The sequence below is a fragment of the Somniosus microcephalus genome, chromosome 3 (genome assembly GCF_052327205.1).
Source record: "Somniosus microcephalus isolate GS21.2 chromosome 3, FLI_Smic_1.0, whole genome shotgun sequence".
Lineage (NCBI taxonomy): Eukaryota > Metazoa > Chordata > Chondrichthyes > Squaliformes > Somniosidae > Somniosus > Somniosus microcephalus.
Window position 1 is genome coordinate 193,105,083 of NC_140989.1, and position 23,078 is coordinate 193,128,160.

General features: G+C 47.3%; 2 protein-coding genes across 2 annotated transcripts in view; one reads left to right on the forward strand and one right to left on the reverse strand.

The window, feature by feature from the left end:
- Positions 1-16,469, reverse strand: part of LOC147121646 (uncharacterized) — a 52,063-nt gene extending 35,594 nt beyond the window's left edge. Inside the window, exon 1 of the mRNA XM_085976999.1 lies at positions 15,890-16,469. Within this exon, the coding sequence (XP_085833125.1) occupies positions 15,890-16,469 (580 nt within the window). The remainder of the gene's footprint in view (positions 1-15,889) is intronic.
- mei4 (meiosis-specific, MEI4 homolog (S. cerevisiae)) overlaps positions 1-23,078 on the forward strand; it is a 796,394-nt gene that overhangs the window by 649,288 nt on the left and 124,028 nt on the right. The window lies entirely within an intron of this gene.

Below are 23,078 nucleotides of genomic sequence, written 5' to 3' on the forward strand. Positions count from 1 at the left end.
CGACCTGGAATGTTAACTCTGTTTCCCTCTCCACACATGCTGCCTGACCTACTGAATGTATCCAGCACTTTCTGTTTTTATTTTGGATTTCCAGCATCCACAGTATTTTGTTTCTGTTTTAAAGAAATTTAAAATGCTTGGAATAGTACAGTCGGACCTGACAATTATATTACCAAGTCCCTCAATGAAAGGATAACCTTTAAACTTCTACAAGATTTTTTTCTCAATGCAAAATTACTGTAAACTTTAGCTCAGATTGTGTGTATAGCAATGTAAATGGAGTAGTGTGTGCTACAATATATGGAAATCCTCAATAATGGGCATGAAGATAAAGTTGAAAATGCTCAACAGTAGCACAGGCCATATTTTCCACTTTGCCAAAAATACATTGTGCTTCCTACTGCTGCTGTTGATGTTCTAGGAGCAACAATCCAACACAGTACTGATAGGGTCAACTCAATGAATTCAAAGTGGCCTGTCTGTTCATCAATTGAAAACATCGTCAATCAGAGCCTGATCAACTAACCTCCCCACCCAGCGTGGCATATCTACTGGAGGTTGCTTTTACACAACCTCATCTTCCTCCTCATCCATTCGTTACATCTGTTCCTCTTCAAATTCCACGATTACACCTTTATCGATTGTGATGTTGTACAATATCCAGCACACCACTATTAGTCTGCGGCACCTTGCAAGGACCCTCTGAATATTGTAAGTATCAGAAACGTCGCTTTAACTTTGCAAACATTAGCTCGATGAGCTGCATTGTGATAACCTGTTTTCTGTTGATGTTTGAGCTGATGTGCAGGTGTTGGTAGCCGGGGCTGCACTGTCTCCTGGAGGCCAAACTTGCAAGCTGTCCGCTCCTTGAGACACTTGTGGCACGCCATAAAAGTTGGGCCACTTGAGCACTACCAGCGAAGTACACATCTACCTCGCCTCCTCGTGCTACATTATGAGATAGCCAGAGATGTCTGCAGCACCCAAGTTCTGAGTGAAAAACTCCTGCCTATTATTCACTTCTGTCACTGTGGTGATATTCTGGAATTTTCCCTTTTGTTAAGCTCTTGAACACCAGCTCTGACTTAGAGTTTTACTTTTTGATTATCCTTGACAGTTGTACAATTCTAGTCCAGCTTTGCATGATTGGCCTTTAACAAGGCCTTAACATCTTACCTCACTGTTTGCTAATTTTTATGATTTGATGTTGGAGCAGTAGAAATCCTCGGAGCTGCACCAAACACAGACAAATAGTCTGTTAGTGCTTTCTACCAACATTACACAAACACCATTTCTTATTCACATCTACTTTTCACTATTAGCGTCGAAGACAGGAAATGTGACATATGAGGTGCATGACTGTGAATTCTGATGATTAAGTAAAACTATCACAGAGAGTAGAGCACTTTGAAAATAAATAACTCAATAATATCAGAAAAATAGCGAACATAAAATATCAAGGTCACATCACAAATAAAAAATAAGCTAAAGAAATAATCTATGCATTTTATACTATTGATCTTGAAGCTGAACACACGAAGAGAACCACAATGTCTCAACAATGAGGAGGATCAAAATAACAAAGTAACTGACATCATCCGAAACATGTCAGGTTCCACATGTACGCTGACGACACCCAGCTCTACCTCACCACCACCTCTTTCAACCCCTCCACTGCCTCTGATTTGTCATGCTGCTTGTCCAACATCCAGTATTGGGTGAGCAGGAATTTCCTCCAACTAAATATTGGGAAGACTGAAGCCATTGTCTTTGGCCCTCACCATTAATTCTGTTCCCTAGCCACCCACTCCATCCCTCTCCCTGGCCAGTGTCTGAGGCTGAACCAGACTGTTTGCAACCTTGGCATCCTATTTGACCCTGACCTCAGCTTCCGACCCCATATCCCCTCCATCACCAAGACTGCCTATTTCCACCTCTGTAACATCGCCAGTCTCCGCCCCTACCTCAGCTCACCTGCTGCTGAAACCCTCATCCAGGCCCTTGTTACCTCCAGACTCAACTATTCCAATGCTCCCCTGGCCAGCTTCCAACCTTGCACCCTCCACAAACTTGAACTCATCCAAAACTCGGCTGCCCATGTCCTAACTCGCATCAAGTCCCGTTCATACATCATCCCTATCCTCGCTGACTTGCATCGGCTCCCAGCCCTGCAACACCTCAATTTTAAAATTCTCATCCTTGTTTTCAAATCTCTTCATGGCCTCACTCCTCCCTATCTCTGTAGCTTCCTCCAATGCTACAAACCTATGAAATCTCTACGCTCCTCCAATTCTGGCCTTCTGCACATCTCTGATTTTCTTCGCTCCACCATTGGTGGCCATGTCTTCAGCTGCCTAGGCCCTAAGCTCTGGAATTCCCTCTCTAAACCTCTCCGCCTCTCTACCTCTCTCTCCTCTTTCAAGACACTCCCTAGAACCTACCTTTTTGACCAAGCTTTTGGTCATCTCTCCTAATACTTCAGTTTGTGGCTCGGTGTCAAATCTTGTTTGATAATCGCTCCCGTGAAGTTTTTAGGACGTTTTACTATGTTAAAGGCGCTATATAAATGCAAGTTGTTGTTGTTGTTGTTCATACAGTGACTGGATGAAAGGTATAAAACGAAGGGCCCTAAGATAGGAAAGGACAAAAATGAAAGGAAATGAATGAAATCAGCTTAGATTGAGAGAGGTAACAGACTGAAATTAGCAGACAGTGAATTGATGACCCTTTTATCCTTGTGACTTTGGCGAATAATGATGAGTTATTTCTTTTAGGAACTACTTGCTACTCACGGTGAAATTCAGAGGCTGTGAACTGCACACTGTCTGAGTAGAATTTGATGGCCCAAAATTTTAAATTGAAAGTAGCCTTCTGCAGATTGTCTATTAGCATGGCTGTCTACTGCATATTTACTATAAGCTGCTTCGACTCAATCATAACTGTGACAAAAAAAGCAATTTCTGTGTTGATTTTAAAATAGAGACTAGTCTTTTACTTCACGAAAGGCAAAATGGAAGGTAAATACACTTAAGGCCCGATTTTACGAGTTTGTGCAGCTGGTTGGCAGCCTTGCCAGTGTATCCAGAAAGCATCACTGTCCTTGTTTTCTTTCCAAACAACAGAAAATCGTGAGCAGCACATCCACGATTTCCTGATAGAATTTTGTTTGGTAAGGGTATCAAGGAATATGGAACAAAGGCGGGTAAGTGGAGTTGAGATACAGATCAGCCATGGTCTAACTGAATGGGGGAGCAGGCTCAAGGGGTTGGAAGGCCTACTCCTGTTCTGTGGCCGGGATTTTGCTCACCTCGACGGGTTTGCTATGGGCGTTGTCAGTGGCGGGTCATGGCCCCGCTGCTGGCTCCATCCCACTGCCTAAAATGAATTTACGTTGTTTCCCGGTCCAATTAGAGGAAGCGGGTCTGGTGACGTCATTCATGACGCATCATCAGCCGGTTTCCTTAAAGGGACCATGGCCACCTTACTTTTGATGTTTGTGCTGTCAGTGTTCTACAGCATTGAAGTGCACGGCTGCACCCAGGCTCTCCCATGACTCCCTCCATATGATTATGGAGGGAGTCACAGCTCGCAGCGAGGTCCTCTTCCCTTCCCATGGGCAGAAGAGACCTCCCCAGGAGACCAACACAGCCTGGTTGCACATTGCAGAGAAGGTCACAAGCAGGGATGTGGTCAGGAGGACCTGGGTGCGGTGCCGCAAACCTTTCAATGATTTCAGTCGATAACGAAACGTTAGTACAAAGAGTTAGAACATCTTCATCCTCCTGTGCCTCTCATCACATCCCCATCACTCTGCCTTCCCTACCCTACTCCTGCACATCATTACTCACACCAACTTTCCTTGGACCTCCACCCATCCCTCTCTATCTACACTATCACTTCCCCATCTCACTAGCCACCCCTCATACTAACACTCATCCTAGTGCAATCATACCAACTAACAACACACAAGGGTAGGCACTTGCGTGTTTTATGCAATGTTTATGTAAAGTTTCTGTTAATGTGCTGTCAAACATTTAAACCTTTATTTTCAGCACTTTGCATTCTTGGACAGATTTGTGTGCACCTTTGGAAGTGGCTTAGTGAGTTGCAGTGAATGTTGAGACATAACGGTACCCCCGCCCCCCAAAATGGTGGTGAGTGTGAAAGGAATGGCTTGGGCACTGTAGGGATGCCTTATGGTGTTGGTGTGGGGTGGTGCCAACCTGACGCATCATGTGGCAGCCAGAGTGTACAGTGTCAAGTGAAGTAAATCTGGCCATGGTGTGGCCATCCCTGGTCTCCCAGGAAGCAATGTGGTCGGGTGCTGATGTCCTGTGTCCTGTGCAGTATCAGTTGATTGCGGAGAAGGTTGGTGGTGTTGGTGTTGGTGCTGCTGGTGTGCCTGGTGCTGCTGGTGTTGGGGCTGATCGTGGTGGGATTCCGAGGACCAAGATGAGAGAGTATAAAGGGCACCCATGCTGATGGCAGGTGAAGTAGTGATGACAGAAGTGATCTGTCAATGGTGATGTAGGGGGTGGTGTGTGTGGTCAGCTTTGCCTCTGACTCCTGAGCAGTTCGAATCGCTCCCACTCCCTTGGTTCTAGACCTCGGACTTACTTAGCGGTTGTAATGAAATTGCAGCAGACAACTGAGTTGGTGAAAGAACTTGGATTTTATTTGAGACAAGAAATATACACAACACAACAATCTTATCACTCTAAAAGGGGGAAACACTTCGGAATATACGAGGGAGAATAACAATAGACAGAATACTTCACCTCTCCCAATCCCACTACACTAACTGAGTTGGACTCCAGAAGACCAGGAATAATGCTCACCAAACGAATTCTTTTGACAGTTGTAGAGGTTCGCGATTTCGGGGTTCTCTAGGTGTGGTGGTTGAGGCCTGCCATGCCCCAGACGCGGTAGAAGACTTCACCTGCGTTGCTGTTTCAGTCTCCGCGTGTCCGCTGATGCGGTCGGGTGCGTATTGGATCTATCGGGTAAGTACCCAATTTCATTTGGTCAGATATAGGGTCTAGAGTCTATTCGTCAAATCTTATCCAGGGGTAAGTCAGAATAGTTTGTAGAGTGGAAACAAACTTGCGAATCTTCGGTTTCTTCCAGGTTGGCTTCTTGTCGGTCGCGGTGGCCCAATATTACCTAGTTGCTGATAATATTTTTGGTTGTTTGTTTCTTGGGGCCTTTGGTTCCCGCGAGGCGTTCGATGATGTCTTCTCCTGGCTCGGACTCCGGATACTTTTGTGACTTGACGTGGATTTTGAAGTCCTCTTCTCTTCTACACGAGCCGTGCTGTATCGAACGGGCCGAAACCGAACTGCTCTCTTCTTCCGGACTGTACTGAACTGAACTCCTTGACCGAACGAACTGACTCACTCACCAACTGAAAAAGCAGGCCCCAATTATACCGTTTGAGGCCTTGCTTATCTGCCCGCCAAATCTTCCTTGGCCCATTGTCAATTTTGGCAGGCTCATTAACATTAATAGTTTTTGAATTCTTTAACGGGTTTCGAGCTGGTCCCATCTATCTTAATCGGTTTAAGTTGGTGTGAACTAGTTTCGGGATGGTCCATCGAAACCTAAATTGGCTTTTAATGACTGTTTAATCTCTGGTTTGATTAGTAAGATTTGTCTTTTCCTGCTGGGGTCAGGGTCCCTTTTGTTGGTCAGTGGCATGTTCTGCATTATGCATACTTTGGCTGGCTCTGTTGTTTTTGGCGGGAATGGCTCTTCTGCTGGCCTTTCATCATTATGTAAATGACTGAGACAGTCCAGAATGTTCCCAGACAGTTTCGCTTATGCCAAATATCCAAACTGCTCGTCTAACAGAGGCCCATCCCAACCCCTTTTGTCGCAGCCTTTCACAGGCCTGGACATGCCTTTTAAAATAACCAAAATCCTGGGGTTTTGACTTTAAGCCCCTTTTAGGCCCAATATTCTTTTACCATTCTGACATGGTTTTTAAACAGTCCAAAAATCTCTTCTTTTGGGGTAATCTTGGTTTGGGGGATCTGCAGAATTATGCGAATCTTACAGTGAGAGAGGTAATGAGGTCAGACTGGGTGGAGAGTTGTGTAAAATCTGTGTGGAAATACAGCGAGGAAGAGTTTGTGGCTGAGGGAAGATATCTCTAAGGTGGGAGCTTTTACTGTATATTTGAAGCTGTCAACTCAACAGCAGATTCAATGGCCACTGAACTCCCGCCTCAGCTTGACAGACATGGTCCACGAACAGCGTGGACCCCGTGGGCGAGCTGTCAAATGCAAAATGTAAGCTGAAAATCATTCTTAAGTGGCTCTAAACAAGCCACTAATTACCTGAATTGGGTCCCCTGCCGCTGCATGTCGGGGTCTGCTCAGCGCTGACAGACCCGAGATTGGGAAAGGCGCGTGACAGCGAGTTCCCCGCTGTGAAAAAAAAACATTCCCACCCAACACGCCACCGATCGTGCCAGCTGACCCCCCGCAAAATCCTGGCCAAAGCTTTTTCTTGTTAATCATCCATACATAGACGATAGGATAGGAGCAGGAGTAGGCCATTCGGCCCCTCGCGCCTGCTCCACCATTTAATGAGATCATGGCTGATCATCCAAATTCAGTACCCTGTCCCTGCTTTCTCCCCATATCCCTTGATCCCTTTAGCCTTAAGAAATATATCTAACTCCTTCTTGAATATATTTAATGAATTGGCCTTAACCGCCTTTGTGGTAGAGAATTTCATAGGTTCACCATTCTCTGGGTGAAGAAATTCCTCCTCATCTCAGTCCTAAATGGCTTACCCTTTATCCTTAGCCTGTGACCCCTGGTTCTGGACTCTCCCGCCATTGGGAACATCCTTCCTGCATCTAGTCTGTCCAGTACTGTTAGAATTTTATAAGTTTCAATGAGATCCCCTCTCATTCTTCTAAACTCTAGCGAATAGAAGCCTAATCGGCCCAATCTCTCTTCAAAAGTCATTCCTGCCATCCCAGGTATCTGGTGAATCTTCGCTGAACTCCTTCCATGGCAAGAACATCCTTCCTCAGATAAGGCGACTAAAACTGCACACAAAAATCAAGGTGTGGTCTCACCAAGGCCCTGTACAACTGCAGCAAGACATCCTTGCTCCTGTACTCGAATCCTCTCGCTATGAAGGCCAACATACCATTTGCCTTCTTAGCCGCCTGCTGCACCTGCACGCTTATCTTCAGCGACTGGTGCACAAGGACACCCAGATCTCGTTGCACCTGCCTTTTTACCAATCTATTGCCATTCAGATAATAATCTGCCTTCCTGTTTTTGCCACCAAAGTGGATAACCTCGCATTTATCCACATTATACTGCATCTGCCATGCATCTGCCCAATCACACAACCTGTCCAAATCATACAGGAATTTCTCGGCATCCTCCTCACAGCACACACGCCCACCCAGCTTTGTGTCGTCTGCAAACTTGGAGATATTACATCTAGTTCCCTTGTCTAGATCATTAATATATATTGTGAATAGCTGGGGTCCTAGCACCAATCCCTGCAGTACTCCACGAGTCACTGCCTGCCACTCGGAAAAAGACCCGTTTATTCCAACTCTTTGCTTCCTGTCTGCCAACCAGTTCTCTATCCAAGTCAGTACCTTCCCCCAGTCCCATGTGCTTTAACTTTGCACGCTAATTTTTATGCGGGACCTTGTCAAAAACCTTCTGAAAGTCCAAATACACCACATCCACTGGTTCTCCCTTATCTATTCTACCAGTCACCTCCTCAAAAAATTCCTGTAGATTAGTCAAGCATGATTTACCTTTTGTAATCCATGTTGACTTTGTCCGATCCTGTCGCTGTTTCCCAAGTGCTCTGCTATTACATCTTTGATAATGGACTCTAGCATTTTCCCCACTACCAATGTCAGTCTTACCGGTCTATAATTCCCCGTTTACTCTACCACCTTTTTAAAATAGTGGGGTTACATTAGCTACCCTCCATTCCAGGGGAACTGTTCCAGAGTCTTTAGAATTTTGGAAGATGACCAGCAATGCATCTACCATTTCTAGGGGCACTTCCTTAAGTACCCTAGTGATGCGCCATCAATAACTCCAGAAGACTAAGAGTCAAACTTATAATAAGTAGGCTTTTATTAACAAAAGAATACGAGCATGCCTCTGCTGGTAGACCAATCCTTAAAGCCAGGGGGACTGGAGGTCAATCACCTTTATACCTGGGCTCAGGGGTGGAGCCAGGGGCGGAGCCAGCTGAGGCATGCCCAGACATGTTCTGTACAGGCAGATCAGTGGTTTACCACATTCACCCCTTGTTTAAAATGAGTCCGGCGGGGTGAAGTGTCTCAGAAGTTCGTATAGGCAAGTCTCTCCGGGGGTCTTGTCTGCCGTAGTGATCGTCTTGGTGCCGGCTGCGGCGGTTCTTTTCCCGCGGCCGTTTCCCGCGTGGGCCGGAGCACCGGCGTGTCGTCTTCGTGGGTGCGGGGTCGGTGGGTGTATAAGGGTGGGTCACAGGGCCCTGGCGTGCCGTCTACTTGGGTTAGATGTGGATTCCCTTCTAGGGGTGTGTCGTGGGCAATGGTAATGGGTAGTGGGTAATGGTGTTTTCGGTGGCACCTGAGGGTGCGAGGTCTCGTATGGAGACCGTGTCCTCCCGCCCGTCAGGATACGCCACGTATGCATATTGTGGGTTGGCGTGGAGGAAGTGGACCATTTCGACCAGGGGGTCTGTTTTATGGCTCCTCACGTGCTTCCTGAGCAAGACGGGCTCTGGAGACGTCAGCCATGGTGGTAGCGATGTCCCCGAGGTGGATTTCCTAAGGAAGACGAACATTTTCTCGTGAGGGGTGGCGTTCGTGGCGGTACAGAGTAGTGACCGTATGGAGTGAAGCGCATCGGGGAGGACTCCTTGCCAGCGGGAGGTTGGGAGGCCTCTGGACTTTAAGGCTAGCATGGCGGTTTTCCACACTGTCGTGTTCTCCCTTTCTACTTGTCCGTTACCCCGGGAGTTGTAGCTGGTGGTCCTGCTCGTGGCTATCCCTTTTTCGAGCAGGTACTGGCGCAGCTCGTCGCTCATGAACGACGAGCCCCTGTCACTATGGATGTAGCTGGGAAAACCGAATATGGCGAAGAGGTCATTGAGACATTTGATGACTGTGGCGCTGGTCATGTCCGGGCAGGGGATAGCGAACGGGAAACGGGAGTACTCGTCAATGATGTTGAGGAAGTACGTGTTGCGGTCAGAGGAGGGGAGGGGCCCTTTAAAATCTACGCTTAGGCGTTTGAAGGGGCGGGTGGCTTTTATCAGGTGCGCCCTGTCTGGCCTATAAAAGTGCGGTTTGCATTCGGCACAGACTTGGCAGTTCCTGGTCATGGTCCTGACCTCCTCGATGGAGTAAGGCAGGTTGCGGGCCTTAATGAAGTGGAAAACCTGGTGACCCCCGGTTGGCAGAGATCGTTGTGGAGGGCCCGTAGCCTATCGACCTGTGCATTGGCACATGTCCCACGGGATAGGGCGTCCGGGGGCTCATTAAGTTTCCCGGGCCGGTATAAGATATCATAATTGTAGGTGGATAATTCGATCCTCCACCGCAATATCTTGTCGGTTTTGATTTTGCCCCTCTGCTTGTTATTGAACATAAATGCTACTGATCGTTGGTCAGTGAGCAGGGTGAAGCGTTTACCGGCCAGGTCATAGAGTCATAGAGTTTTACAGCACAGAAAGAGGCCCTTCGGCCCATCGTGTCTGCGCCGCCCATCCATCCCTGTCCAGTCTAATCCCATTTTCCAGCATTTGGTCCATAGCCTTGTATGCAATGGCATTTCAAGTGCTCATCCAAATGCTTCTTGAATGTTGTGAGGGTTCCTGCCTCTACCACCCTTTTAGGCATTGAGTTCCACATTCCAACCACCCTCTGGGTGAAAAAGTTCCTCCTCAAATCCCCTCTAAATCTCCTGCCCCTTACCCTGAATCTATGCCCCCTTGTTATTGACCCCCCTACTAAGGGGAAAAGTTCCTCTTTGTCTACCCTATCTATGCCCCTCATCATTTTGTACACCTCAATCAGGTCCCCCCTCAGCCTTCTTTGCTCCAAGGAAAACAACCCCAGCCTGTTTAGTCTTTCTTCATAGCTGAGGCGCTCCATCCCAGGTAACATCCTGGTGAATCTTCTCTGCACCCTCTCCAAAGCAATCACATCCTTCCTATAGTGAGGCGACCAGAACTGCACACAGTACTCCAGCTGTGGCCTCACCAGCATTTTGTACAGCTCCATCATAACCTCCCTGCTCTTATATTCTATGCCTCGGCTAATGAAGGCAAGTATCCCATATGCCTTTTTAACCACCTTATCTACTTGTTCCGCTGCCTTCAGAGATCTATGTACATGTACACCGAGGTCCCTCTGACCCTCTGTACTTCCTAGGGTCCTACCACTCATTGTGTATTCCCTTGCCTTATTTGTCCGTCCAAAATGCATCACCTCGCACTTTTCAGGGTTAAATTCCATTTGCCACTTTTCCGCCCATCTGACCAACCCGTCTATATCGTCCTGTAGCCTGAGGCTTTCCCCCTTGCAATTTACCACCCCACCAATTTTCGTGTCATCTGCAAACTTACTGATCATCCCTTTTACATTCTCATCCAAATCATTTATGTAGATCACAAACAACAAGGGACCCAGCACCGATCCCTGAGGTACCCCACTGGACACAGGCTTCCAGTCACAAAAGCAACCTTCGACCATCACCCTCTGCCTCCTGCCACTCAGCCAGTTTAGGATCCAACGCGCCAAGGCACCCTGGATCCCATGGGCTCTTACCTTCTTGACCAGTCTCCTATGCGGGACTTTGTCAAAAGCTTTACTGAAGTCCATGTAAACCACATCCACAGCATTTCCCTCATCCACCTCCCTAGTCACCCCCTCGAAAAATTCAATCAGATTTGTCAGACATGATTTACCCTTGACAAAGCCATGCTGACTATCCCCGATTAATCCTTGCCTCTCCAAGTGGAGACTAATTTTGTCCCTCAGAATTTTTTCCAATAATTTCCCTACCACAGATGTTAGGCTCACTGGCCTGTAATTCCCTGGTTTATCCCTGCTACCCTTCTTGTATAATGGTACTACATTAGCTGTTCTCCAGTCCTCTGGTACATCCCCTGTGGCCAGAGAGGTTCTGAAAATTTGTGTCAGAGCCCCTGCAATCTCCTCCTTTGCCTCCCACAGCAACCTGGGATACATCTCGTCCGGGCCTGGGGATTTATCGACTTTTTGGCCTGCTAAAACCGCTAGCACCTCCTCCCTCTCGATGCTAATATGTTCAAGTATGTCACGATCCCCTTGCCCGATTTCTATGTCTGCATGGTCTTTCTCCATAGTGAACACAGATGCAAAAAATTCATTTAAAACCCCGCCTACATCATCTGGTTCTACACACAGATTGCCACTTTGGTCCCTAATGGGCCCTACCCTTTCCCTGGTTATCCTCTTGCCCTTAATATACTTATAAAACATCTTAGGATTTTCCTTTATTTTGCTCGCCAGTGTTATTTCATGGCCCCTCCTCGCCCTCCTAATTTCTTTTTTAAGTATGCCCCTGCACTTTTTATACTCCTCTAGGGCTTCTTCCGTCTTTAGTCTTTTGTAACTGCCAAAAGCCCCCCTTTTATTTCTAATGCATTTTTGTATCTCCCTTGTCATCCAAGGTTCCCTTTGCTTGTTGGTCCCACCCTTGACCTTTACAGGAACATGTTGGCGCTGTACTCTCTCTATTTCCCTTCTGAAAGTCTCCCACTGTTTTGATGTGGATTTTCCTATAAGTAGCTGCTCCCAGTCCACTTTGGCCAGATCCTGCCTTATCATATTAAAATCGGCCTTCCCCCAATTTAGAACCCTTATTTCCGGGCCGTCTTTGTCTTTTTCCATGACCACCTTAAATTTCACCGAATTATGGTCACTGTCGCCAAAATGCTCTCCTACTGATACTTCCACCACTTGCCCGGCTACATTCCCCAGAATTAGGTCCAGTACCGCCCCCTCTCTTGTAGGACTTTCTACATGTTGGCTCAAAAAGCTCTCCTGGATGCACTTTAAGAATTCTGCACCCTCTAAGCCTTTCACACTCTGACTATCCCAATTTATATTGGGGAAGTTGAAATCCCCCACTATTATTACCCTATTATTTTCACACTTCTCTGAGATTTGCCTACATATCTGTTCCTCTATCTCCCCCTGACTGTTTGGGGGCCTATAGTACACTCCCAGCAAAGTGCTTGCCCCCTTTTTGTTTTTAAGTTCTACCCATATGGCCTCATTAGAGGAACCTGCTAATATATCATCCCTCCTTACAGCAGTAATTGACTCCTTAATTAATATCGCAACACCCCCTCCCCTTTTACACCCCCCTCTGTCTCGCCTGAAGATTCTATACCCCGGAATATTGAGCTGCCAGTCCTGACCCTCCCTCAACCATGTCTCCGTGATGGCAACAATATCGTACTCCCATGTGTTCAACAACAACTTCAGTTCATCCACCTTATTTGCAAGACTCCTTGCATTAAAATAAATGCCTTCCAGCCCTGCCATATTCCCTTTTGCCTTCACATATTTGCTCTGCCTTCCCAGCTGACTTGTTTTTTCCTCTGTATTTGGCTGTAAATCACCCCCTACTATAGCTCCACTCTGTACCCCATCCCCCTGCCAAGTTAGTTTAAACCCCCCCCAGCAGTGCTAGCAAACCTCCCCGCAAGGATATTGGTTCCCCTCTGGTTCAGGTGTAAACCGTCCGACTTGTACAAGTCCCACCTTTCCCAGAAGCAGACCCAGTGATCCAGGAAACTAAAGCCCTCCCTCCTGCACCATCCCTTTAGCCACGCATTCATCTGTTCTATCTTCCTATTTCTATACTCACTAGCACGTGGCACCGGGAGTAATCCAGAGATTACAACCTTTGAGGTCCTGCTCTTTAATCCTTCACCTAGCTCCCTAAATTCTTGCTGCAGGACCTCATCCCTCTTTTTACCTATGTCGTTGGTACCAATGTGGACCACGACCTCTGGCTGTTCACCCTCCCCCTCCAGAATGCCCTGCAGCCGCTCAGTGATATCCTTGACCCTGGCACCAGGGAGGCAACAAACCATCCTGGATTCACGTCTACGGCCACAGAAACGCCTATCTGTTCCCCTTACTATAGAATCCCCTACCACTATTGCTCTCCCACTCTTTTTCCCCCCTTCCTGGGCAGCAGGAGCACCCCCAGTGCCAGGAAGTTGGCTGCTGCTGCCTTCCCCTGGTGAGTCATCCCCCTCAACAGTATCCAAAGCGGTATACTTGTTTGAGAGGGGAATGGTCACAGGGGTCTCCTGCACTACCTGCCTGCTTCTATTGCTCCGCCTGGTGGTCACCCATTTCCTGTCTTCCTGTGCATCCCTTCCCTGCGGTGTGACCAACTCACTAAACGTGCTATCCACGACCCTCTCAGCATCGTGAATGCTCAACAACCCATCCACCCGCAGCTCCAGCGCCTCAATGCGGTCTGCTAGTAGCTGCAGATGGATGCATCTCTGGCACACGTGGTCATCAGGGGCACCGGGGTCCCTGAATTCCCACATAGAGCAAGAGGAGCATATCACGGGGCTGGGCTCACCTGGCATGACCTTCCCTTTACTTAATTTAAATTAATTTACTATCACCAATTAAAATTATCTCTAAGGCGCTTGTATAGTCTACCAACAGTCCCTGCTACACCAGAAAAGACCCTAGTAACTCTAAACTACAGAGTTAAAGTTTAAAAAAGAGAAAGAGAAATACTCACCAACCAATCACTTACCTGCTCCCTGGTGACGTCACACACTGATTACTTTTTACCTCTCTCCCCGCTGCTGAGTTGGTAAGCCTCTGCTGGTCGCCGGTTTTTATACCGGGCTCCTCCTCTGCTGCTCCCGCTGCTCCGACTGGTCTCGGGCCTCTGCCTCCAATGCCGTACAGCCTCCACTATAGCCTGGGCCTCCTTTTCGACTGAGGAGTGTCTAATTTCGGGGCCCTGGAGGGTTCGTGAAAAGAAGGCCACGGGTCTCCCCGCCTGGTTAAGGGTTGCGGCCAGGGCGAAGTCAGACGCATCGCTCTCCACTTGGAAAGGGATGGACTCGTCCACGGCGTGCATTGTAGCCTTTGCAATGTCCTCTTTTATGCGGGTGAAGGCTGCACGGGCCTCTGCCGCCAGGGGGAAGGAGGTTGACTTGATAAGGGGCCGGGCTTTGTCCGCGTAATTGGGCACCCATTGGGCGTAATAAGAGAAAAACCCCAGACATCTCTTCAGGGCTTTGAGGCAGTGAGGCAGGGGTAGTTCCAGAAGGGGGCACATTCGGTCGGGTTCGGGGCCGATGACTCCGTTTTCCACTACACAGCCAAGGATAGCGAGGTGGGTGGTGCGAAACATACACTTTTCTTTGTTGTATGTCAAATTTAAGTGCTGGGCTGTTCGGAGGAATTTTTCTAGATTGGCGTCATGGCCCTGCTGGTCATGGCCGCAGATGGTGACATTGTCCAGGTAGGGAAAAGTGGCCTACAGCGCGTTCTGGTCAACCATCCGGTCCATCTCCCTTTGGAAGACTGAGACCCCGTTGGTGACGCCGAAGGGGACTCTGAGGAAGTGGTAGAGGCGGCCATTTGCCTCGAAGGCAGTATACTGGCGGTCTTCAGGCCTGATAGGGAGTTGGTGGTATGCCGACTTCAGGTCAATGGTAGAGAATACCCGGTACTGTGCAATCTGATTGACCATATCAGATATGCGGGGAAGGGGGTATGCGTCTAATTGGGTATACCTATTGATTGTTTGACTGTAGTCAATGACCAGGCGCTGTTTCTCGCCGGTCTTCACGACCACTACTTGGGCTCGCCATGGGCTGGTGCTGCCCTCGATAACCCTCTCCCGCAGGAGTCTCTCTACTTCTATTTTAATGAAGCTTCTATCCCCGGCACTGTACCGCCTGCTTTTTGTTGCGATGGGCTTGCAGTCGTGGGCGAGATTAGCAAACAACGGGGGGTGGCTGACTTTCAGGGTGGATAGGCTGCATATTGTGCGCGGCGGTTGTTTTAAATTTTGCCGGCTGCAGACTGTAAGTGGGGGCAGGGGCCCGCCGTACGCCATCGTGACACTCTCTAGGTGGCACTGGAAATCCAGTCCCAGTAGCACAGCAGCGCAGAGCTGTGGCAGGACAAGGAGTTTAAAGTCTTTGTACTCTGTGCCCATTACTGTCAGGGTCGCTACACAGTAGCCGCCGACGTCCGCCGTATGGGACTTGGAGGCCATAGAGACCCGGTGGCGCGTGGGCATGACTAATAGGGAGTAGCACCGCACCGTGTCAGGGTGGATAAAGCTCTCTGTGCTCCCGCAGTCAAATAGGCAGTTTGTTGCGTGACCGTTTACCTTGATGTCCATCGTGGACCTGGCCAGTTGGTGAGGCCTGGATTGGTCCAGGATGATGGAGGCCATCGTTGAGGTCGGTGGGTCGCTGTTGTACTCGCGCGAGGCAGTGGGGGAGTCAGGGGCCTGGTCCAAAGTGACGTCCAAGATGGCGGCCCGCACCGCTCACACGCGGCTGGTGATGTCCAAGATGGCGGCCCGCACGGCTCACACGCGGCTGGTGGCATCCAAGATGGCGACCTGCACGGCTCACACGCGGCGCTGCTGGAGTTGGTCGGTTTCGCCCTGCACACGTTGGCATAGTGCCCCTTCTTTCCGCATTTCGAGCAGATCGCGTCCTTCGCCGGGCAGTGTTGTCTGGGGTGCTTGGCCTGGCCACAGAAATAGCACTTTGAGCCTCTGGACATCGCAGCTGTAGTTGGGCTGCAGGTGGGCCGTGGCAGTGGTGGCATGGCGCAGGCCTGTGGCCTTACCGTGTCCCAAGATGGCGGCCCCCGCGACATCCACGGGGCGGGGAGGGTAGGCATCCATGTTTCGGAGGGCCACGTCCAGCGAGTTAGCAAGGGCCACAGCCTTCTGCAGGTTGAGCCCACTTTGCTCTAGCAGTCTCTGTCGAGTGTAGCTGGACCTGATGCCGGCGACGTAGGCGTCTCTGATTAGGTCATCAGTATTTTCCACGGCCGTCACCGATTTGCATTTGCAGTCCCGGCCGAGGACTCTCAGTGCCCGTAGGTATTCGTCACCCGATTCCCCGGGTCGCTGTTTGCTGGTAGCCAGGAGGTGTCTAGCGTAGACCTCGTTGACTGGCTTAGTATATTGTTCTTTAAGTATCATGATAGCGGCCGTGTAGGATACAGCATCTCGGATAATCGAATATACTTGGTGGCTCACCCGTGAGTTCAGTACTAGCAGCTTGTCGGCTTCGGTCCTGACGGTAGTGCTGGAGGCCTGCAGGAATGCTTCGAAGCAGCTCAGCCAGTGCTCGAAGTTATTTGATGCATCCGCCGTTTGAGGGTCCAGTTCCAGGCGTTCCGGTTTCAGGATTTGCTCCATTTCAAAACCTTTTGTTAATAAAATTGATGCGCCATCAATAACTCCAGAAGACTAAGAGTCAAACTTATAACAAGTAGGCTTTTATTAACAAAAGAATACGAGCATGCCTCTGCTGGTAGACCGATCCTTAAGGCCAGGGGGACTGGAGATCAATCATCTTTATACCTGGGCTTAGGGGTGGAGCCAGGGGCGGAGCCAGCTGAGGCATGCCCAGACATGTTCTGTACAGGCAGATTAGTGGTTTACCACGCCTAGGATGTAGATTATCAGGCCCTGGGGATTTATCGGCCTTCAATACCATCAATTTCCCTAACACCATTTCCATACAAATACTGATTTCACTCAGTTCCTCCCTCTCATTAGACCCTCTGTTCCCTGACATCTCTGGGAGGTTATTTGTGTCCTCCTTTGTGAAGACAGAACCAAAGTATGTATTTAATTGGTCTGCCATTTCTTTGTTCCCCATTATAAATTCCCCTGATTCTGAATGCAAGGGACCTACGCTTGACTTCACCAATCTTTTTCTCCTCACATATCTATAGATGCTTTTACAGTCTGTTTTTATGTTCCCTGCAAGCTTACTCCCATACTCTATTTTCCCTCTCTTAATTAATCCCTTTGTCCTCCTTTGCTGAATCCTAAACTGCTCCCAATCCTCAGGTTTGCTGCTTTTTCTGCCCAATTTATAAGTCCTCTCCTTGGCTCTTATGCTAGCCCTAATTTCCCTTGTTAGCCACGGTTAAGTCACCTTGTTTGTTTTATTTTTTGCCAAACAGGGATGAACAAATTCTGTAATTCATCCATGTGATCTTTAAATGTTGACATTGCCTATCCACCGTCAACCCTTTAAGTAATATTCTCCAATCCATCCCAGACAACTCACACCTCATACCATCATAGTTTCCTTTATTTAAATTCAGGACCCTAGTCTCTGAGTCAACTACTTCACTCTCCATCTTAATGAAGAATTCGATCATATTATGATCGCTCCCCCCCCAAGGGGCCTAGCACAACAAGATTGCGAATTAATCCTTTCTCATTACATATTACCCAGTCTAAGATGGCCTGATCTCCAGTTGGTTCCTCGACATATTGCTCCAGGAATCCATCCCGTATATACTCTAGGAATTCCTCCTCCACGGTATTGTTACTAATTTGGTTAGCCCAATCTATATGTAGATTAAAGTCACCCATGATAACTGCTGTGCCCTTATTGCACACGTCTCTAATTTCCCGTTTAATGCCATCCCCAACCTCAGCATTACTATTTGGGGGTCTGTATACAACTGCCACTAACGTTTTCTGCCCCTTGGTATTTCTCAGCTCTACCCATACAGATTCCACATCATCAGAGCTAATATCCTTCCTAATATTGTGTTAATCTCCTCTTTAACTAGCAATGCTACCCCAACTCCTTTTCCTTTTTTGCCTGTCCTTCCTGAATATTGAATACTCCTGGACGTTGAATTCCCAGCCTTGATCCCCCTGGAGCCATATCTCCGTAATCCCAATTATATCATATCCATTTACATCTATTTGCGCAGCTAGTTCATCCACCTTATTGTGAATGCTCCTCGCATTAAGACACAAAGCCTTCAGGCTTGTTTTTTTAACACTCTTGGCCCTTTTAGAATTATTATTTACTGTGGCCCTGATTGATTTACACACTTGATTTCTCTGCCTTCCACTTTTGCTTTTCTCCTTCCTGTCTTTTGCTTCTATCCTTGCTTCCCTTTCCTCTGTCTCCCTGCATAGGTTCCCAACCCCTGCCATTTTAGTTTAAACCCTCCCTAACAGCACTAGCAAACACTCCCCCTAGAACAGCGGTCCCAGTCCTGCCCAGGTGCAAACCATCCAGTTGGTACTGGTCCCACCTCCCCCAGAACCAGTTACAATGTCCCAGGAATTTGAATCCCTCCCCCTTGCACCATTCCTCTAGCCACGTATTCATAAGAACATAAGAAATAGGAGCAGGAGTAGGCCAATCGGCCCCTCGAGCCCGCTCCGCCATTCAATAAGATCATGGCTGATCTGATCCTAACCTCAAATCTACTATCACTCTCCATCCCACCCGAACCCATGTGATCTCCCGGGAGAGGCGAAAAACCAGTTTAAAAAAAAACCAATGGATAATTTGAGAGAAAAAAATCTGGGAAATTACTCTCCGACCCATCTAGGCAATCGAAACTCATCCAGGAGATCACTCTGTCCCTATATTTTCTACAGTACTTACCTTCTGTAAAGGCGATCTCCACCCTAGCCAGGAACAGGAATAAAACCATCTCCTGAAACCTAACACAGAATTAGAACACAAGAAGTAGGAGCAGAACCAGGCTACACGGCCCCTGGGCCCGCTCCACTACCCACAGGGCCATGTGCATTCCGAACCTAGACTCATGTCCAATTTCCTGCCCGCTCCCCATAAACCTTAATTCCCTTTACTTCTAGGAAACTATCTATTTCTGCTTTAAATTTATTTAATGATGTAGCTTCCACAGCTTTCTGGGGCAGCAAATTCCACAAACCTACCACCCCCTGAGTGAAGAAGTTTCTCCTCATCTCAGTTTTGAAAGAGCAGCCCCTTATTCGAAGATTATGCCCCCTAGTTCTAGTTTCACCCATCATTGGGAACATCCTCACCGCATCCACTCGATCAAGCCCCTTCACAATCTTATATGTTTCAATAAGATCGCCTCTCATTCTTCTGAACTCCAATGAGTAGAGTCCCAATCTACTCAACCTCTCCTCATATGACCACCCCCTAATCCCCGGGATTAACCGAGTGAACCTTCTTTGTACTGACTCGAGAGCAAGTATGTCTTTTCTTAAGTATGGACACCAAAACTGTACGCAGTATTCCAGGTGTGGTCTCACCAATACCTTGTACAACTGCAGCAACACCTCCCTGTTTTTATATTCTATCCCCCTAGCAATAAAAGCCAACATTCCATTGGCCTTCTTGATCACTTGCTGCACCTGCATACTAACTTTTTGAATTTCGTGCACCAGGACCTCCAGATCCCTTTGTACTACAGTACTTCCCAGTTTCTTGCCATTAAGATAATAACTTGCTCTATGATTTTTCCTGCCAAAGTGCATAACCTCACACTTTCCAGTATTGTATTCCATCTGCCAAACCTCTGCCCACTTACTTAGCCTGTCTATGTCCCTTTGCAGGTTTTTTAAGTCCTCCTCACTCACTACTTTCCCTCCCATCTTTGTATCATCTGCATACTTTGATATGTTACACTCGGTCCCCTCCTCCAAATCGTTAATATAGATTGTAAAGAGTTGGGGACCCAGCACTGACCCCTGCGGAACACCACCAGTTACTGATTGCCAGTCTGAGAACGAACCATTTATCCCAACTCTCTACTTTCTGTTAGAGAGCCAATCCTCCACCCACGCCAGAATATTACCCCCAATCCCATGATTTTTTATCTTGAGCAATAATCTTTTGTGTGGCACCTTGTCAAATGCCTTTTGGAAGTCTAAATATACTACGTCCACTGGTTCCCCTTTATCCACCCTGTATGTTACTTCCTCAAAGAACTCAAGCAAATTTGTCAAACATGACTTCCCCTTCATGAAACCATGCTGAGTTTGTCCGATTAAATTATGTTTATCCAAAAGTCCCGTTACTGTCTCCTTAATAATGGACTCTAACATTTTACCAACCACAGATGTTAGGCTAACAGGTCTATAGTTTCCAGCCTTCTGCCTACTACCCTTTTTAAATAAGGGTGTTACATTAGCACTTTTCCAATCTGCCGGGACCTTTGCTGAGTCCAGGGAGTTTGGAAAATTATTACCAATGCATCCACAATCCCTAACGCCACTTCCCTCAAGACCCTAGGATGTAAGCCATCAGGTCCAGGGGATTTATCCGCCTTGAGTCCCATTATTTTACCAAGTGCCACTTCCTTAGTGATTTTAATCGTATTTAGCTCCTCCCCCCCCTCGAGCCCCCTGTTTGTCCACTGTTGGGATACTCTTAGTGTCCTCTACCGTAAAGACTGATACAAAATATTTGTTCAGCGTTTTTGCCATCTCCATGTTTCCCACCATTAATTTCCCAGTCTCATCCTCTAAGGGACCAACATTTACTTTAGCCACCCTTTTTCTTTTTATATAACTATAGAAACTTTTGCTATCTGTTTTTATATTTTTTGCTAATTTACTTTCATAATCTATCTTTCCTTTCTTAATCAATCTTTTAGTTATTTTTTGCTGTCTTTTAAAGACTTCCCAATCTTCTATCCTCCCACTAGATTTGGCTACCTTATATGCCCTTGTTTTTAGTCGGATACTATCCTTAATTACTTTACTTAGCCACGGATGGCTATCTTTTCTTTTACACCCTTTTTTCCTCAGTGGAATATTTTTTTTTGGAAGTTGTAAAATAACTCCATAAATGTACACCACTGATCATGTACCATCTTACCCTTTAATCTATTTTCCCAGCTCACTGTAATCAATTCCGCTCTCATACCTTCATAGTCTCCTTTATTCAAGCTGAGCATGCTTGTTTGAGATCCAACCATCTCACCCTCTAATTGAATATGGAATTCAACCATGTTATGGTCACTCATTCCAATGGGCTCCTTTACTAGGACATTTTTAATTAATCCTGTCTCATTACACAGGACCAAATCTAAGGTTGCTTGCCCCCTGGTCGGTTCAGTTACATACTGCTCAAGAAACCCATCCCTAATACACTCAATGAACTCATCCTCAAGGCTGTTCTGCCCAATTTGATTTGTCCAGTTAATATGATAGTTAAAATCCCCCATAATTATAGCTGTTCCCTTATTACAAGCCTCAACTATTTCCTGATTGATACTCCGTCCAACAGAGTTGCAACTGTTCGGAGGCCTATAGACTACACCCACTAGTGTTTTTTTCCCCTTATTATTCCTTATCTCCACCCAAACTGTTTCACTATCCTGCTCCTTTGACCCAATATCATTTCTCTGTATTATAGTAATTCCTTCTTTTATTAACATAGCCACCCCACCTCCCCTCCCTTCCTGCCTGTCCTTCCTGATTGTTAAATAACCTGGTATGTTTAATTCCAAGTCATGGTCACCCTGCAGCCATGTTTCTGTAATGGCTACAAGATCATACCCATATGTAGTTATTTGTGCCGTTAACTCATTCATTTTGTTACGAATGCTACGTGCATTCAGATAAAGAACTTTCAAATATGTTTTGTGACACTTAGTTCCTGTTTTTTCCCCTTTTACTACTTACCTTTTACTCCATAACTTCTGCCCCTTCCTGACATGTTCTTTTTTTTTATTCCCCCACTGTTACCAAGTCTATGACCTTCTCCGTTGTCATTTCTATTATTTGCTCTCTAGAAACCTCCCCCCCACTAATTAGTTTAAAGCCCGCTCTACAACCCTAGTTATATGATTCGCCAGGACTCTAGTCCCAGCACTGGCCAAGTGGAGTCCGTCCCAACGGAACAGCTCCTTCCTGTCCCAGTACTGGTGCCAGTGTCCCAAGAAGCAAATCCAATTTCTCCCACACCAGTCTTTGAGCCATGCATTTAACTCTTTAATTTGATTTATCCTAGCCAAACTCGTGGCTCAGGTAATAACCCAGAGATTATTACCCTTGAGGTTCTGTTTTTTAATTTGACCCCTAGCTGCTCATACTCCTTTAACAGAACCTTCTTCCTTGTCCTATCTAAGTCGTTTGTACCAACATGGAATATGACAACTGGATCCTCCCCCTCCCACTCCAAGTTTCTTTCCAGCCCAGAAGAGATGTCCTTAACCCTGGCACCGGGCAGGCAACACAGCCTTTGGGACTCCCGCTCTTGACTGCAGAGAACCCAACTATCCCCCTAATGATACTATCCCCTACCACTACAACATTTCTTTTTACTCCCTCCACTTGAATGGCCCCCTGTACCACGGTGCTTTGGCCAGGTTGCTCATCCTCCCTGCAGCCCCCGCTCCCGCCCTCACAGGGAGTAAGAACCTCGATCCTGCTTGACAAGAGCAAGGGCTGCGGCTCCTTCAACACTTCCTCCTGGATCCCTGTACCTGCCTCACTCATAGTCACCCCGTCCTGTCCCTGGCCACGGACTACATCTGCATTATTTAATTTCATAGGTGTGACCACCTCCTGAAACATAGAGTCCAGGAACTTCTCCCCCTCCCTGATGTGTCGCAGTGTCTGAAGCTCGGTCTCAAGCTCTTTAACATGGAGCTTGAGTTCCTCTAGCAGCAAACACTTATCACAAATGTAATCACCGTGAGCCTCAATGTGGTCCACCGGCTCCCACATTTCGCAACAGTGACACATCACCTGTTCACCCATATCTATGTAATTAATTAAATTTCTTATTAGTTATGAAAACCCTCTGCCCCGATATAGATAATATTACACCACTTATCAATAGGACTTACCAACTTAAAGGTATAAAAGAGAAGGAAGAAAACCAACCAACCAGCTGATCACCAACCTCCTCCTTGAATACTGTCTGTAGGGCCTGTTTGGTTGACTCGTCTCGCTGCTCCGCTTCCGCAGTGCTGTCTGAGCCTGGGAGCGGGGAACAAAACAGAGCAAAAAAACATACCCTCACCTCCCACTTGC